Source organism: Salmo salar, chromosome ssa28, assembly GCF_905237065.1.
Source record: "Salmo salar chromosome ssa28, Ssal_v3.1, whole genome shotgun sequence".
Lineage (NCBI taxonomy): Eukaryota > Metazoa > Chordata > Actinopteri > Salmoniformes > Salmonidae > Salmo > Salmo salar.
Window position 1 is genome coordinate 7162376 of NC_059469.1, and position 18713 is coordinate 7181088.

Here is an 18713-nt window from a genome sequence, read left to right on the forward strand (position 1 = left end):
TCTCTACCCGGACAGGAGTTTGTAAGCCAGTGTTGATGACAAGTACTAGTTATGGTCACTGGACTTGCTGTGTTAGGGCGCCTCCTGTCAGATTTGCATGGAACATGATGTAAAGTACCTACATACACATTAAGTAACAATAAAAAAAAAAGACGTTTTATGAGACGGGAGTACCTTCATTTGCACAATATGTGTTGTAGCCACCTCATTAAATCTAGTTTAACTTGTGTTGTTATTTACCTTAAAATTGCATCGGTCTGTACTTTACTATTTATATTTTTGACACCTTTTACTTTACTACGTTCCTAAAGAAAATAATGTACTTTTTACTCCATATATTTTCCCTGGCACCCAAAATTACTCGTTACATTTTGACAGGAAAATGGTCCAATTCATACACTTATTGAGTACTTTTTTCCATCAGTCCCATGCCACAGAAATATTGAGGAAATTATTTTAGTGTCTATTCCAAAACAGTAGGGGGCACCTATCACGCCGAGCCTCATGCTGACCACCCTCGGACAAGAGTAAGAGTCGGAAGCGAGAGGTGAGTGTCACACCAGTCCACATGAGCAAACTGTGATGGTTTATTTGTTTTTCTAAACATGTTAAATGTTCGTATTAGAAATAGATGGATTAATCCAACACATTTCACAAGGTGTCCGGGCTAGCAGGATTTTTTCCCCCTACAAAGTAACGACTAATTGTGGCACGAGGCTGCATGCTAACTGGAAGGTCAAAGCTAGCTCTCGAAAACCCTTCTCCATTTGTAGGGTTTTCAGCGGTTATTTTCGCCCACATTTGGCTCCATGTGAACTACAATTCCGACGCTGTGTTTAACGTTTAGAAAAGGGGCATATCAGTAGATTGACTTATCTTTCATATCAGCAAGACAGAATCATTCAAATAAAAAATATACTTACTGCACAGAGCCACAAGCTGTGTGTGCCTCCAGTTGACGAACTAACTTGGGTATACACAAAGGTGTTCGGCTCATGGTAGATATCTAATTAGCACAGGTGGCCGCCTATGTCTTCCTTAATTAAATAAGCGATGTAACGTTAAGATATGGCCATGTGGGAATACTAATGCCGTGTTTACATGGTAGTAGGAGGTAGATGGCAAACCGGATGTCATTGTTTTCAATGAGAGCACGACTGTAAATGCCGGCGGTGAATCCCGTCAGCCGCCACGGTAGACTGGACTTGCCGCCAAAGTTCAAATATTTAACGTCTGCTGTCAGTGGTAGCATTGTTTTCTACCGATGTTGATTTGCACTGATTGTTTACTGAAATCACTATAGCAACACATGCCTTGTGTTGGCTTGGCTTTGCTGTCACCCTCTTTCTTACTTGCTTGATCCGCTATGCCAACAGGTATGATGGTTTTTGCGTCCCTCGTCTAAACGCAGCATAACCCTAACCTAGCTTTCAAACTCTGAGGCATTCTGCATTCTTCTTACAGTTTTCAGCCATTAGCTTCGCCCACTTCTACCTCTTGTGAACTACAATCCGATACTTCAATAATCATTGCTTTCAAAACACATGGCCCTTATCTTTCATCAGCGAGAAGGAATCCTTCAAATAAAAAAATATGAACTTACTGTAGCAGTTTTGCATAAATCCATACAGATTAAGCATTTCCAATCCAAAATTAAATCTAGAATCGGCTTCCTATATCGCAACAAAGCATCCTTCACTCATGCTGCCAAACATACCCTCGTAAAACTGACCATCCTACCGATCCTCGACTTTGGTGATGTCATCTATAAAATAGCCTCCAACACTCTACTCAACAAACTGGATGCAGCCTATCACAGTGCCATCCGTTTTGTCACCAAAGCCCCATACACTACCCACCATTGCGACCTGTACGCTCTCGTTGGTTGGCCCTCGCTTCATACTCGTCGCCAAACCCACTGGCTACAGGTTGTCTACAAGTCTCTGCTAGGTAAAGCCCCGCTTTATCTCAGCTCACTGGTCACCATAGCAGCACGCGCTCCAGCAGGTATATCTCTCTAGTCACCCCCAAAGCCAATTCCAATTCCTCCTTTGGTCGTCTTTCCTTCCAGTTCTCTGCTGCCAATGACTGGAACGAACTTCAAAAATCTCTGAAGCTGGAGACTCATATCTCCCTCACTAGCTTTAAGCACCAGCTGTCAGAGCAGCTCACAGATCACTGCACCTGTACATAGCCCATCTGTAAACAGCCCAACTGTAAACAGCCCATCTATCTACCTACCTCATCCCCATACTGTATTTATTTATTTATTGCTCCTTTGCACCCCAGTATCTCTACTTGCACATTCATCTTCTGCACATCTACCATTCTAGTGTTTAATTGCGAAATTGTAATTACTTCGCCACCATGGCCTATTTATTGCCTTAACTTACCTCATTTGCACTCACTGTATATAGACTTTTTGTTTTCTTTTGTTCTACTGTATTATTGACTGAATGTGTTGTTTATTCCATGTGTAACTCTGTGTTGTTGTATGTGTCGAATTGCTATGCTTTATCTTGGCCAGGTCGCAGTTGCATATGAGAACTTGTTCTCAACTAGCCTACCTGGTTAAAGGAAGGTGAAATAAAGTAAATAAACAGCTATGGGTGCCTCCATCCTACAAAACTACACTTCTGCTACACTTCCAGAGTTACGCTTATACACAGGTCTTCAGAGCATGCTAGGTAGCTAATTAGCACAGCTGGTCGCCTCTTGTCTTCTGTAAACAAGCGCTGTAACATGGAGATTTGGCCTTGAGGGAACACTAACCCGATAAATGTGTAGTAATTTAACTTTTCGTTTTTTTAAGTATTAATTGGGGACTTATTTGTTGGGGGGTGTAACTGTTTTTCTGGGTGATTTGTGATGTTTTATGTAGAGGTCGACCGATTATGCTTTTTCAACGCCGATTATTGGAGGACCAAAAACAGCCGATACCGATTAATCGGCCAAATTTGTATTTTTTTTACGTTTATTTATTTGTAATAATGACAATTACAACAATACTGAATGAACACTTATTTTAACTTAATATAATACATCAATAAAATCAATTTAGCCTCAAATAAATAATGAAACATGTTCAATTTGGTTTAAATAATGCAAAAACAAAGTGTTGGAGACGAAAGTAAAAGTGCAATATGTGCCATGTAAGAAAGCTAACGTTTAAGTTCCTTGCTCAGAACATGAGAACATATGAAAGCTGGTGGTTCCTTTTAACATGAGTCTTCAATATTCCCAGGTAAGAAGTTTTAGGTTGTAGTTATTATAGGACTATTTCTCTCTTTACAATTTGTATTTCATTTACCTTTGACTATTGGATGTTCTTATAGGCACTTTAGTATTACCAGTGTAACAGTTTAGCTTCCGTTCCTCTCCTCGCTCCTACCTGGGCTCGAACCAGGAACACATCAACAACAGCCACCCTCGAAGCAGCGTTACCCATGCAGAGCAAGGGGAACAACTACTCCAAGTCTCAGAGCGAGTGACGTTTGAAACGCTATTAGCGCGCACCCCGCTAACTAGCTAGCCATTTCACATCGGTTACAACTGCCTAATCTTGGGAGTTGATAGGCTTGAAGTCATAAACAGCGCAATGCTTAAAGCACAGCGACGAGCTGCTGGCAAAACGCACAAAGTGCTGTTTGAATGAATGCTTACGAGCCTGCTGCTGCCTACCACCGCTCAGTCACACTGCTCTATCAAATCATAGACTTAATTATAATATAATAAACACACAGAAATACGAGCCTTAATTCATTAATATGGTCGAATCCGGAAACTATCATCTCGAAAACAAAACGTTTTTCCTTTCAGTGAAATACGGAACCATTCCGTATTTTATCTAACGGGTGGCATCCCTAAGTCTAAATATTCCTGTTACATTGCACAACCTTCAATGTTATGTCATAATTACGTACAATTCTGGCAAATTAATTCGCAACGAGCCAAGCGGCCCAAACTGTTGCATATACCCTGACTCTGCGTGCAATGAACGCAAGAGTAGTGACACAATTTCACCTGGTTAATATTGCCTGCTAACCTGGATTTCTTTTAGCTAAATATGCAGGTTTAAAAATATATACTTCTGAATATATACTTTTTTCCCCCATCCTGCAGACATCTAAGAAGATGGTGTTGAAGGAGATTCCAACTGAAAGTGTTGCCCGGCCCTTGGGCCGGAATGAAGTTATTGGTTTACTCTTCCGACTGACTATATTTGGTGCAGTCACCTACTTCACCATAAAGTGGATGGTTGATGCCATTGATCCCACAAGGAAACAGAAAATGGAAGCACAGAAACAGGTGAAGTTTTCAAATATAGACAAGTTTGACCTGTTTGATTCTGAGCATCTTCTGTGGATTATGTATCATGTTTGTTGGGACTGTATGGTAATGTGCAAAGGTAGATGGCTATTTACAGTTGGGGTTTTTAGGCAGAGAAACTCATGAAGCAGATCGGTGTGCAGAATGTCAAGCTCTCAGAGTATGAGATGAGCATCGCAGCACATCTGGTGGACCCATTGACCATGCAGGTAAGAGAGCTGCATCAATACACAATTTCTTGAACCCAAAACTTCATGACAATATTCTACAGAGTATACGAAACATTAGGAACACCTTCCTAATATTGAGTACCCCCCCAATTCGTTGATGCATGAACTCTACAAGGTGTCGAAAGCGTTCCACAGGGATGCTGGCCCATGTTGACACCAATGTTTCCCACAGTTGTGTCAAGTTGGCTGAATGTCCTTTGGGTGTTGGACTATCCTTGATACACATGGGAAACTGTTGAGCGTGAAAAACCCAGCAGCGTTGCCGTTCTTGACAAAAACGGGTGCACCTGGCACCTACTGTTCAAAGGCACTTAAATCTTTTGTCTTGCCCATTCACCCTCTGAATGGCACACATACACAATCCATGTGACAAGGCATAAAAATCTTTCTTTAAGCTGTTTCCTCCCCTTCATCTACACTGATTGAAGTGGATTTAACAGGTGACATCAATAAGGGATCATAGCTTTCACCTGGTCTGTCTGTCATGGAATGAGCAGGTGTTCTTAATGTTTTGTACACTCAGTGTATGCTTATGCCTCACAACTAACCAATGTGATGCTCTCTCTACAGATCACATGGAGTGACATTGCTGGCCTAGATGAGGTCATCACTGAGCTGAAAGACACTGTCATACTTCCCATACAGAAGAGACACTTGTTTGAGGGATCCAGACTGCTTCAGCCACCAAAAGGTGAGTCTCTTGTTTCATAAAATATTAGCTTATTGAGACCGGTAATGATAGACACAATGCATAAGAAGGTTAAACAGACCACCGTCAGTCTTTAACACTCCTCGTACATATTCATTATGATAACAGGTGTGCTGCTGTATGGACCACCTGGCTGTGGAAAGACGCTGATTGCCAAAGCAACTGCCAAGGAAGCTGGCTTCCGCTTCATCAACCTGCAGCCTTCCACCCTCACAGACAAGTGGTATGGAGAGTCCCAGAAACTGGCTGCTGCCGTCTTCTCTTTAGCCATTAAGCTCCAGCCCTCAATCATCTTCATCGATGAAATTGGTAAATGCTTATTTTACCATTGCCCTTCAGTTGGTATACAGTACTTTGAAATCTTGTCTTGGTACTTCAGTTAAGCCAGTTATGTAGTGATAACCACCTCCTGTTGGTCCTGTAATTTTCTGTTCCAGACTCTTTCCTGAGAAGCCGTTCCAGCTCTGACCACGAGGCCACAGCCATGATGAAGGCTCAGTTCATGAGCTTGTGGGATGGGCTGGAAACTGACTACAACTGCCAGGTGGGTCCATCATGAATGAAATACAAGGATCACGTGACACCTGTCTGGTTGAGTTTGTTTCTCACTTGGCTCTCACCTTTTCCACATGCAGGTCATCATCATGGGGGCCACTAACCGTCCACAGGATCTCGACTCTGCCATTCTGAGGAGAATGCCCACAAGATTTCACATTAATCAGCCTGTGAGTATATTCACAAACTGTACACATGTTTATCAGTACTATGAATATGTTCTATGATTATACAGTACTATATGAGATTACCTGAAATATATTTAATTCCGGCTAAAAAGTATTGTTTTCTTGCAGAATGTCAGGCAGAGGGAAGAAATCTTGAAACTCATATTGGACAATGAAAATGTAAGTTCTACATCTAAGTCAGGCTAATTAAGTTATGCTTTTTGGCAGTGTGTGTTTTCACTAAACTTCCCCTTGCATTTCCCAGGTTGAGCCCACTGTTGACTTTGTTGAGATAGCGAAGGAGACTGATGGATTCTCAGGGAGTGACCTCAGAGAGTTGTGTAGGGACGCTGCTCTGCTCTGTGTGCGGGACTTTGTCCATAACACCCATGCCAATGACAGGTACCACGCCCCTTATTGAGCCCTTACTCGATGACCATTACCACCGTCTTACACTGGCTTTACATATGAGCATTCATAGTGATTAGAGATTTCACACAATTACAGTGCCTTCTGCAGTTACCAGCAATATACTGACCTTTTCTTTGTCTCCTGGCTCCCTCCCACCCCCCTTCCAGTCTAGAAGAGGATTGCATCCGGTCCATCCAGCAGCAAGACATGCAGAGGGCCATCCAGAAGATGAGGAAGTCCAAGTCTGCAGGGGGACAGAGTGTACTGATGCATGCTGCTATGGATTGAGTCTTGATGTGCAAAAGAGAACTATTAAGCCTCTGGATATGTTTTCCTTATGTATAAAGAGTACTGATAGAAACCATGAAGAGATACACACAATGTAATGTCTATCATAAAATCACTTTGTAACATTTTACTTCAATAATTAATTTAGAACATTTGGTTCATTGCATTTACATTAAATATTTTGGTCAAAATGCAATTTATTATCTTGAAGTTAGGTGTTACATGATACTTCTGTTGGTATTAGTTTCTTATCCATATCTGCTCAACCAAGGTCTCACCGAAGCATGCTCTCAGACTGCAAAATATGAGTACAGCTTTGGATCCGTTCAGGTTTGACAATACACATGCTTGTCCTTATTACACGCACAGCCATATTGATTTAGCCTTGGGCTTTCACCTTCCATTTTTATCTGAACATCAAATGTTTCTTTTGGTATTGTATATTTAGGGATATTCAGAATTTATTTTTATTTTTTCCAGGAAAGCTGTTAATCAAACTAGCAAGTGTAACATCTGTAATAAAATGTGCTACTTTTAGTAGGCACTCATCTTTTGACTATTAGCTAAGTGTTATACAATGAGTGGTTCTCGGATGTCTGAATTATATGAGTTAGATCATACATTTTATCATGCATGATAAAAGTTTCTATATCAGAAAGAGCAATTTTTCATCGAAAGTGAATTATCGCTGTGGATGTTGTGAAGAGATCACGATGCAAAGATGCTTGGGGTAAAGATTACAGTGTCCTGGCCTTCCATTTCTTTCTAGTAAATACATAAGAGTAGGTTAGAGCTGTAATATCGTGAGCTGCTAATGTTAAGGTATTTATTATTCATTTATTATTCAAGTTTACTTTTGTTTTTAAAACTTCAATAGATCAGGAAACCTGTGTGACAGGTTGTGTGTCTGTTGTGCTTTCAGGTCCTTTTTATGTCCCCTTGTCAGTCCAGGTTTCATTAACAGTAGAATATAGAAACTGCTTGTGAATACTTCCTGTGCTGATTGTCGTGTCTCTTACGCTGCATTCATGTGCTAGTCGGAACTAGGAAACTCGGAAATGTCAGACTTGCTAACTGGTTGTAGTTATATACGTGCCGCCTTCAACCAGTTAGCAAGTCGGAAATGTCAAGAGTTTCCTAGTTCTGACTAGCACGTGAACACAGCATTATAGTTTCTGTTTATCTCTTATGGTGACCAGAATGCTTAATTGTTGGGTGATTGATTATTTATTCATGACAAACTTCTAGTATCTCTCACAAGCAACAGCCGTTGGAACTTGTAAGTCTATTGAATGTGTGATTGCCAATTCATAGTTTACTTGAATGACATGTTCTGTGGACATAAAGTTTCGAGGATTGGTGGAAATATATATTTTTTAACTTTTGTTTAGATAAAATATGCTTGCTTTTCTTTTTTCTTTTAAATAATGGTATTGTTGATAAGTTCCTGATTGTGACTAATATGTTGAATAATGTTTTTTCAGTTAACAAATCGGCCAATGCGCTTCGTTTGTATTACCCTGCATTCTGGTGTCTGCTAAAATATATTACACAAAATACATCTTTTGATGTCATGTAATTTATTTGCTTGACATTTCCTATACTCTGAAAAGTATTCTGAAATATAAAAAGGTAAATACAGTCTAAGAACATGAGTTAATATGGCATCACTTGATATAGTTTCATTCTATTATACAAGGATAGTTAAAACCCCTTCCACTCACATACCACAAACTTCTTGGTCACTCATCTATGGAATTACATCATTTGTCTTCTCACAGCTTAAAAAACATCTATCATAAATGTTTTAAGTTACTACCTTGGTTGTTAAGATGCATAGATGGGAAACAAAAGTGATCTGTTAATAAAATATTCATTGATTTCTCCACAACTCTCAATGACTTCAACTTAGGTGCTTACAGATTCCCCTTTGACCCACTCATAAAACTAAATGATATACAGTTATTTAAAAAAAAAAAATGTTTTTAAAGCTCTCAGGCATGTATTCCATTTATGCCTAGATTTCTACAGTACTTGTTTTAAAATGGGAATATAAAATAGGAAGGAGTGATCCGTCTGTTCAAACCAGGATGTGTAGGTGTTCATTTGTCCTTCTGCAGGGAGCTGTAGTACTCTGAGGACCTTCCAGGCCTTATTGGCCACCCAGAGGGTTTTCCCCACTGTGCTTCCCCAATCCTCATCTTGGTCACAGACATTAACTCAAATTCCTGGTGTCTGGAAAGGAAGGTAAGAGAAAAAAAAGTGAAGCAGCTTGACTCTCAGGGATAGAAACGTTTTTCCTGAGCCCTAGTTATTGCTTACAACTAGATCCCAGAGATTTTCCTGGTCAGGCCACATACAGTAGTCTGGAAAAACATGGCCCAAGAAAATTGCTATGTCTATGAACCTCTCCTTATCATAGTCCACAGCTCTTTGAGTCTTGTAGGCAGCCACTCTGAAGGGGATGATCTATACAGAGGTGAGGCCAGGGGCCATGGTGAGCTCATACAGGTCCTGTTTGGTTTCTGGGTGAGGCATGAGCGCAGGGGCCCGACCCACGATGTAGAAGTTGGCACCAGCTATCATCCGTGCCCGGCAGTGTGGCTCAACTGATGTGAGCTGATTCTACTGAATAAAACAATGCTTAGAAATACTTTACAGATTAGTGTCCAGTAAGTACAAACAGTGTAAGTTAAAATATATTTAAGATGTAGTGCGGGTGGAAACCATTACTCTACCTCAGTGGGTCCAGTGTACATCACGGGGGAGGGGAATAAGGACCAGTACAGGCAGTATTACCATCCAGAAGAGTGTTGATGTGCAGAACCTGCAGGAACTCCCTCCAGAAGCCCTTGAGGGGGCTGGCCCAGCCCTAGGCCAGCACCTGCACCCACTGGAGGTCCAGCCACAGGAAATACAGAAGAAAAAAACTGCCATGAGGGTGAGGTCAAATCAGGTGTTAACTACTCAACATGTACTCAAGATTGTACGTATCAAACCCAAAAACATGCACACGAGAAGGATTTGTTACCTTGGTAATGCTGACCGTGGGCGGCGTCGCTCAGTGCCAAGTCAATCTTTTTCTCTGGCACAAAGAGCTCATTAACTTCCTCTGTTACACTAGTTGGCACAATACAAAACAAAGGGATCCATGTGTTAGTACATTAACAAGTTCACACTGTTCAAAGGAGCCTGAAAATACTCATTTGAATAATTTCGTCCAATGACTAGGACATTTTGGTCATGGTAGAGATAGGGCAGTACCAGTAATTGGAAAATACTGAATTAGCTACACCACAGACAGACGAGAGCCCAACAAGGTCTCAGGGACCATAGATAGACAGTCCTGTTACTTCAGCAGCTCGTCTACCTGCTGGATGCACTCATTCGCTGAGATCTCTCCGCTCTTCAGCACAAGCTCAGGTAACCTAGGCTTCTCCAAGGGTGAATCGTTGCCCTTAAAGCCTAAGGGGAGACGGTTAGGATACCTGTTCAGGACCTTGTCAATAATTGACACTACTTTAGTGCTGTAGCTGTACATTCTATGACCCACTCTCTTTGCTTGTTTAATAGCATAGCCATGTAAAGTAGTAGACTGAAGCCATGTGATCTATACTATTAAATGTACCTCTGTAATGTAATGTAAAAGAGAACTGGAACACTAGAGGGCAGAGTCAGTCAATCAGTCAATCACATTTATTTATAAAACCCTATTTACATGTCACAAAGTGCTGTACAGAAACCCAGCCTAAAACCCCAAACAGCAAGCAATGCAGATGTAGAAACACTGTGGCTGGGGAAAAACTCCCTAGAAAGGCAGGAATCTAGGAAGAAACCTAGAGAGGAACCAGGCTCTGAGTGGCCAGTCCTCTTCTGGCTGTGCCGGTTTGAGATTATAACAGTACATGGCCAAGATGTTCAAATGTTCATAGATGACCAGCAGGGTCAAATAATAATAATAATCACAGTGGTCGTCGAGGGTGCAACAGGTCAGCACCTCAGGAGTAAATGTCAGTTGGCTTTTCATAGCCGAGCATTCAGAGTTAGAGACAACAGGTGCGGTAGAGAGAGAGAGTTGAAAACAGAAGGTAGCACATCCGGTGAAGAAGTCAGGTTCCATAGCCGCAGGCAGAACAGTTGAACCAGGAGCAGCAGCATCAGCAGGTGGACTGGGGACAGCAAGGAGTCATCAGGCCAGGTAGTCCTGAGGTATGGTCACAGGGCTCAGGTCCTCCGGGAGGGGAGGGAATGGGAGAGAGAGAGAGAATTAGAGGGAGCATTCTTAAATTCACACAGGACCCCGGATGAGACAGGAGAAATACTCCAGACATAACAGACTGACCCTAGCCCCACGACACAAACTATTGCAGCATAAATATTGGAGGCTGAGACAGGAGGGGTCGGGAGACACTGTGGCCCTGTCCGACGATGCCCCTGGACAGGGCCAACCAGGGAGGATAACCCGCACCCACTTTGCCAAAGCACGGCCCCCACACCACTAGAGGGATATCTTCAAACCACCAACTTACTACCCTGAGACAAGGCTGAGTATAGCCCACGAATATCTCCCCCATGGCACGAACCCGAGGGGGGCGCCAAACCCGGACAGGAAGATCACGTCAGTGACTCAACCCACTCAAGTGACGCACCCCTCCTAGGGATGGGATGGAATAGCACCAGTAAGCCAGTGACTCAGCCCCCGTAATAGGGTTAGAGGCAGAGAATCCCGGTTGAGAGAGGGGAACCGGCCAGGCAGAGACAGCAAGGGTCGTTTGTTGCCCGCAGCGCCTTTCCGTTCAACTTCACACCCCCGGGCCAGACTACACTCAATCATAAGACCTACTGAAGAGGTGTGTCTTCAATAAATGTGTCTTCAATAAAGACTTAAAGGTCGAGACCGAGTCTGCGTCTCTAACATGAATAGGCAGGCCATTCCATAAAAACGGAGCTCTATAGGAGAAAGCCCTGCCTGTAGCTGTTTGCTTAGAAATTCTAGGGACAGTAAGGAGGTCTGTGTCTTGTGACCGTAGCGTACGTGTAGGTATGTATGGCAGGACCAAATAAAAGATAGGTAGGAGCAAGTCCATGTACTGCTTTGTAGGTTAACAGCGACTGCAGTTAAACGGCATAATGTTAACGTTACTACATAGCTTCGGCCTGTGGATGTCCTGTAGGACCATGTCCAGATAAAGCGTCCGATGTGAAAAAGTTGAATGAAAAAAGTAGAGCAAGGGAAAAATAAAAATATAAAACAGGTTATTAAAAATGTAGAAAGTAAAAACCGTATAGTTGGCAGGTAGCAAAGTAACGTTAGCAACAAACCGCACAGCAGCACGTAAACAATTCCACAAGTTGTGACCGGAAGATCTGCCCTACGGCACTGAGGACGCAGTCACCACCTAGAGCAACAGGGTACTAAGACACACACAGTCAGTCTGATCAGGACCTTTAATCTCTCCAGCACAGGCTTTCTTTAGAGGCCTTTGACATCCCTGCTCTCAAACACCTCCCGAGGAACGTCAATGAACACCTCGAAGAACGACAGCCCAGAGCACCCATGGATCTTCCTGGATTCATCTCGGTCCTACGCACAGGAGGAAGAGACTGGGTAGCAAAAATCAACAGGTTTGGTATCTTGATTTTACTTCTATAACAAAAACAGTTTTTCAAGACCAGATAGTAACAGAAGTGAATGCAGACACACAGTATAGCAGCTATACAAGCCAGAGCTCAGATCCATCACAATGGATGACTTAGAGATGGCCCTTTAATAAGTTTCCAACTAAGTACCTCATATCAATTCCGAATTGAACAGTGTCTGTTCATCTGTTTCCCTCACTCACCTTAGTGAATGGAGCAATGAAGTTGGTGATACAGATCAATCCTGCGTCTGCAAACAGCTTGGCCACCTCAGCAATGCGCTTGATGTTGACCTCCGTGTCCACAGAGGTGAAGCCTATGTTACTATCCAGTCCCTGTCGGATGTTATCCCCGTCCAAGGAGTAGCAGGGAATACCAAGTACTCGTCCAGGGCAAAGCCAACGGTTTTCTTTCCAGCACCTGACAAAACCTTAGTACACAGTGACATAGTCAATATTGACAATACATCCATTATCCAACAAGGCTTATGTGAAACTCTGTAGTGTAGTATTGAAGAGAGGGTTTTCTTTGCTTACCTGTGCATTAAGTCATTCCCAAGACAAGTATACCTTCACATATGTTTAATATCCAAGCAGAACAATATGTCTGTCTTTGTCTAGTTTTGTTAAGAGAAACTAGAGAACAGCAATTCATTGTTCCTTTGGAAAGGGCCCTATGCATAAATGAGAAGGTGGTGAGAGAATGCAAGTGGTGAGTGACACCCAATGAATGTCATATGATCCATCTATAACCTTATGTATGTGAAATAGCTGAAAGAAGCCATGCTACAGTGAGCTGCACTACTCTGTACTCCCCTGTACAGCTGGCTACTGTCTCATGACATTGGCCTGTTGGGGGAGGTTTATGACCCCCATGACCCCCATCTCTCTCTCTACTCTACAGAGTTGACTCTTGAAAAGCCCTTTGTTAACATAAAGATTCTGGGAACATCAAAAGGTGGGAAACGGAACCATATTTCGGTAATCCAACCAGTTGAAAATATGCGTTGGTACTTTATGAATATGATGTCAGTTCAGTTGGTGTCTGAGACATGATTACTGATGATAGGACGACATAAACTGTATCTTGGAAAATCGACACATTCTAGATATCAGATTCACACGGAATTGTTTTGCAATTGAAATGTTTAAATATGAAACTATTTGTGAAAAGATGAAATGTAATTTTAGCTTCTTAATGACAAAACGGTTTGTCATAAGAACACCATTCTGCTCACTCAGAGGCCACGCCCATGTGAACAGACATGGGTTGTAACTCTAAAACACGCCCTTCTTTCACCACTATATAAACCCGTTGACGAAAATTCAACTTCCTGTTCCAAGGACGTGCGGACTTGAGGTCCCCACATTGAAAGGACAAAGATCACCTACAGAACTAAGCCAACCTCAGCGTGAGCTCCGGTTGAACGACAAGAACCTAATGAAATTAGCATCGAATTTCAACGTGAAGATGACGGTCAACAGGCCGAAAGGATGAATTTTGACGATACCAGCCAGAATATAGCATGAGCTTAAAAGTGTGGCAACTTGGTATGAACTTTAAAATCTTATTCACTGCCCTCTCCGCCCGCTAAACATGGCCTAGGAGAGGACGGACAGCGTATCAATTTTACCACGCTCCAGTTCACCACTAGACATTCTTCAGAGGACCAGAAATCCATGCTGGACCACCCCGCCTTCTATCTATGACCAATCTACCGAAGCGCAGCTCAGAGTAAATATTTATTGCATTTTCCTTTTTCAAATGGGCGGTTATTTAGAATGCATAAGATACTGTATTTACGATAGCATAGCTGCCTACGGCCCGATAGAGACAAAACCTTTTTGCTCCTCAGTCTTCCCGCTCTTCCCGCTCTTTCACTCAAACCCAACCCCCTTTCTTTGTGTAACCAGCTGTTGTATCTGTTCCGTCCTCCAGGGACGTTTTCCTTTTTGACATCATTTGTAATCAATGTATGATACATTCTGTGTATATGTAATTCTGTGTGATTATTTAGGTATTTAATAAATAAATAAATAAACCACATTTTGTATTGCTGATTCAATTTGTTAGCCAGGGTTCGTGAAGATAACCAAGAATTTACAACTTTCAGATGAGACTGAATAAAGCGACGATTAAATATTGACTGCTACTGATGTAAAAGATGACTAGGTCTTTCACAGTTTATTTGGAAGATAACAGCTCTATAAACATTCTTACGTGGTGCCCGGACTTTCTAGTTAATTACATTTACATGATTAGCTTAATCAGGTAATATTAATTACAGAGAAATTATTTTATAGAATAGCATGTCATATCACTTAATCCGGCATAGCCAAAGACACGACACTACTATTACTCTGAATGCAATGGGAAGGATTGTAAAGAGTTTACAGCTCATCGGGTCCTTGTTAGAAGTAAAAGGGATCTGGCCACTGACCACCAGGCAGAGACTAGAATGACATAGATAACCCAAACCCAGGGAAGCTTTAATTGGATAGAATGGAAGTCTTTCAGATCTGGAAATAACAAGGTACACTAATGTCGCTCCAGCCTTTTCTAGTTATTCTGTCCAGCCTCACTAAGTGCATCTCTGTGGCTTCGCACGCTGTGTGCAGGCGGACCAGGTTGGTGGGGGCTGCAGAGGGATAGGGGAAAACAAAAAGGCCTATTCATTCATACATTCCTGCAGTGTGGCAGTCAGGCCCACTGCTCGCTGGCTGCAACCCCTCATACACAGGCCTGGCTGTGCCTCTCCCAGGTCTGCCCAGAATGAGCTTCATTCATTTGGCCCATGGGCTCAGTGACTCCCATAGTACATAGCGGCTTACTGATACTGTTAGACACAACTCCTCAATGAGCCCTTGTTAGGGACATGGATAAGCTTAATCAAAATTGGTCCAACTGGCACAACTTTGCGCACTGTTTAGCAGCCATAACCCAGATCCAGGTGTGTAGCCTAGATACCTGTCATTAAATATGCCACAACCTGTAATAGCACACATCTCAGCTATTTGAAACAGTAAAACACATCATACACTATCATATCATATAGTAAATCATAATACATTCTATACAATAACCTTCATTACGTTGATACAGAACAGTCTCAATTCGCCAGGGCATGGACTCTGCAAGGTGTCGAAAGCGTTCCACAGTGATACTGGCCCATGTTGACTCCAATGCTTCCCACAGTTGTGTCAAGTTGACTGGATGTCTTTTGGGTGGTGGACCATTCTTGATACACATGGGAAACTGTTGGGTGTGAAAAACACAGCAGCGTTGCAGTTCTTGACACAAACTGGTGCTCCTGGCACCTACTACCATACCCCATTCAAAGGCACTAAAATCTTTTGTCTTGCTTTTTCATCCTCTGAATGGCACACACACAAAAATCCATGTCTCAATTGTCTCAAGACTTAAAAATCATTCTTAAACCTGTCTCCTCCCCTTCAATCCACTGTTTGAAGTGGATTTAAGAAGGGGCAACAATATGGGATCATAGTTTTCATGTCATGGAAAGCACAGGTCTTCTTAATGTTTTGTACACAGTGTAAAACATGGGTGGCATATTATTTAATGTGGATGTTTAATATTCTTATTGTTATTCAAAAGGATTTATTTAGCCAAGAATCAGTTTTGCATTGCAGTGATTTCCAGACAGGCAAGTGTTGAGTCAATCTACAGGTCTACTGAACCCCCAACGCTGACCTGTGGCAGAAACTGGGTCACTTTCTTGTGTAGGCTCCTGTAACTAAAATCTCAGAAACTCAGGTAAGAATTCTTCTATTATATATTTTTTCAAACAGCTGTGACAAGAAGCAACGCCAGAATCGACTCCAATGTATCTCTTTCTGTGATCGACACACAAAGCCGAATGTTTTGATACAGTGTAGCAGGAGAACGTTTTCTGTCTGCCCGCCCCAACCACCACAGATCCAAATGAAATTATTAGGCTGCATATTAAAAAGTAAAACAGAATGACACACTAATAGAACTGGCATTGCGGTGGGTCCAATAGGGAAGTAAATGAAAATACATCTATTTTAGCGTCATACCCAAGACTTGAGGCTGTAGTCGCTGCCAAAGGTGCTTCAACAAAGTACTGAGTAAAGGGTCTGAATACTTATTTAAATATATTTCCGTTTTTTATTTTTAATACATTCACAAAAATGTATGAAAATCTGTTTTTGCTTTGTCATTATGGGGTATTGTGTGTAGATTTGAGGGGGAAAAAACTATTTAATACATTTTAGAATGAGGCTGTAACTTAAAATGTGGAAAAGGTCTAGGGGTCTGAATACTTTACGAAGGCACTGTGAAGTGAAGACGGGCTCAAACTGAATAACACGTTGTTCGGAGGTAAATCTCAGGTATTTTCAGAGTGCTGGCAGAATGGGGATATGGAAGTATGCGTCTTTCAGGTCCACTGTACTGACCTTTTTCTAGCTGGAAAGGTGGTGCTCGAGGAAACAGTGTTGTGCTAGCGAGTTAGTCCCATCAGGACAGAGGCTCTCTGCATGATGTGGTGCATAGGGGGCGCGGCCTGCATATGGTGCACCTCTGCCTCTTTGGGGATGCTGCGCTCCACCTCTTTGGTAGGGCCATGATTGTCTGTTCCTCCACTCCTGAGCAGGTACAGTGTGAGTCTTTAAAAAACATTTTTTTTTACCTCTTTTTCGTGGTATCAGTTACAGTTTTGTCTCATCGCTGCAACTCCCGTATGGACTCTGGAGAGGTGAAGGTCGAGAGCCTTGCGTCCTCCGAAACGCAACCAAGCCGCACTGCTTCTTCACACAATGCCCACTTAACCCGGAAGCCAGCCGCACCAATGTGTCAGAAGAAACTCTGTACACCTGGCGACCGTGTCAGCGTGCACTGCGCCCAGACTGCCACAGGAGTCACTAGTGCGCGATGGGACAAGGACGTCCCTGCTGGCCAAACCCTCCCCTAAACCGGACGACACTGGGCCAATTGTGTGCCGCCTCATGGGTCTCCTGGTCGTGGCCGGCTGCGACACAGCCCTGGTCTGTAGTGACGCTGCAGTGCCTTAGACCGCCGCGCCACTCGGGAGGCCCTTCTCTGAAATCTTTGCGATGGCGTACAGGAACCTCAACGTGGTTTAGGGGAGGGTTTGGCCGGCCGGGATGTCTTTGTCCCATCGCACTCTAGCGACTCCTGTGGTGGGCCCGGGCGCATGCACGCCAACACGGTCGCCAGTTGTACGGCGTTTTCTCCGACACATTGGTGCGGCTGGCTTCCGGGTTAAGCGAGCAATGTGTCAAGAAAGAGTGCAGCTTGGTAGGGTTGTGTTTCAGAGGACATGTGGCTTTACGACCTTCACCTCTCCATAGTCCATACGGGAGTAGCAGAGATGGGACAAGACTGTAACTACCAATTGGATATCACAAAAAAGGGGTAAAAATAAATAAATACGATTTCAGAGAATTATATTTTCTGGTTGACCGTCACTGCCAGGAAGGGACTGGACGATGCTAGAGCTGTGGTACAGAGCATCATCAGAGTGCTCATAGTCTGTGTCATAAGAGTGGGAGGCTCGTGGACATTATGTCAGTGCCATCTGATTCCACAACCACGCTCCGTTCAGAGGTAGGGGTTGGGTTTGGTACCAGCGAGGGAAGCCTGGCCAGGATGTGCTCGAGGCCAGACTCATTGGTTGCCATACGACTGTCCAGTTACAATCTCCTTGTATCTCAGTCGAGATTTGTGCCCAATTGAGAATGAGCGATGGCGTTTATTGGGCAGTGACTTGGAGCGTTTGGAATGATCATTGACCTGTGTGGCAGACTCATCTGATGAGAATCCAGAGGCACCACCCCAAAGCTCACAAGTCAAGAATTCAATGCTCTTGGTTAGAATTTCTGACAGTGAGTCCAAGAGCTGCTACCCTGTGCAGCCATTTGAGCATGTTAATTTCCCAAGCCAAGAATGCAAAATGTGTGCTCATCTGAGGCTGGGAGTTGTTTTTCACACTGTTGCTTTTCACATTGTTGACATTGGTGGAACATCAGCCTGTGTATAGCACTGAATCAGTGTGCAATGAACAGATTTTCACATGAAAGAAGTCTGTTCCAAGAAAAAGAATAATGACCCCAAAAAATATTTTTGTTCAGGTGTATGCGTTGATTGCTCTCGGTATCGGCTTCAGATCCTTTGAGAGAAAGTTATATTTACCGTTGGCTCCAACCAGTCGTGCTTGGGGGTCGAGACTCCCACCTAAATATGTATCAAGGTCCGGGTTCAAAACTCCCACTTATATGAAGCCATCTGACTGGCACAGTCAAGCGTGGACTGTCTCTGTCAAGCAAGGACCGGTAGCCTACATCACTGCTGAGCTCCTTGATCACAGCAATACTCCAAGTG

The 18713-nt window shown here is 43.0% G+C and overlaps 1 protein-coding gene and 1 pseudogene across 1 annotated transcript; one reads left to right on the top strand and one right to left on the bottom strand.

Annotated features, from left to right (window-relative positions):
* Nucleotides 1-460: 460 nt before the first annotated feature.
* Nucleotides 461-8250, top strand: LOC106589392 (outer mitochondrial transmembrane helix translocase). The gene is made up of 10 exons (XM_014179301.2): nt 461-547; nt 4123-4308; nt 4440-4538; nt 5130-5250; nt 5377-5577; nt 5706-5812; nt 5904-5993; nt 6120-6170; nt 6256-6392; nt 6569-8250. Exons 2-10 carry the CDS (start codon nt 4135-4137, stop codon nt 6687-6689), a joined length of 1101 nt encoding a protein of 366 aa, XP_014034776.1. The 5' UTR covers nt 461-547; nt 4123-4134; the 3' UTR covers nt 6690-8250.
* Nucleotides 8251-9437: 1187 nt separating this feature from the next.
* Nucleotides 9438-13097, bottom strand: LOC106589189 (bifunctional 3'-phosphoadenosine 5'-phosphosulfate synthase 2-like; annotated as a pseudogene).
* Between the last annotated feature and the right edge of the window lie 5616 nt (nt 13098-18713).

Excerpts from the sequence above, each read along its gene's own strand:
- LOC106589392 (XM_014179301.2), top strand. The coding sequence starts at position 4,135 with ATGGTGTTGAAGGAGATTCCAACTGAAAGTGTTGCCCGGCCCTTGGGC. Across the intron at positions 4,309-4,439 it reads AAATGGAAGCACAGAAACAG|GCAGAGAAACTCATGAAGCA; the intron begins GTGAAGTTTTCA and ends TGGGGTTTTTAG. Across the intron at positions 6,393-6,568 it reads AACACCCATGCCAATGACAG|TCTAGAAGAGGATTGCATCC; the intron begins GTACCACGCCCC and ends CCCCCCTTCCAG.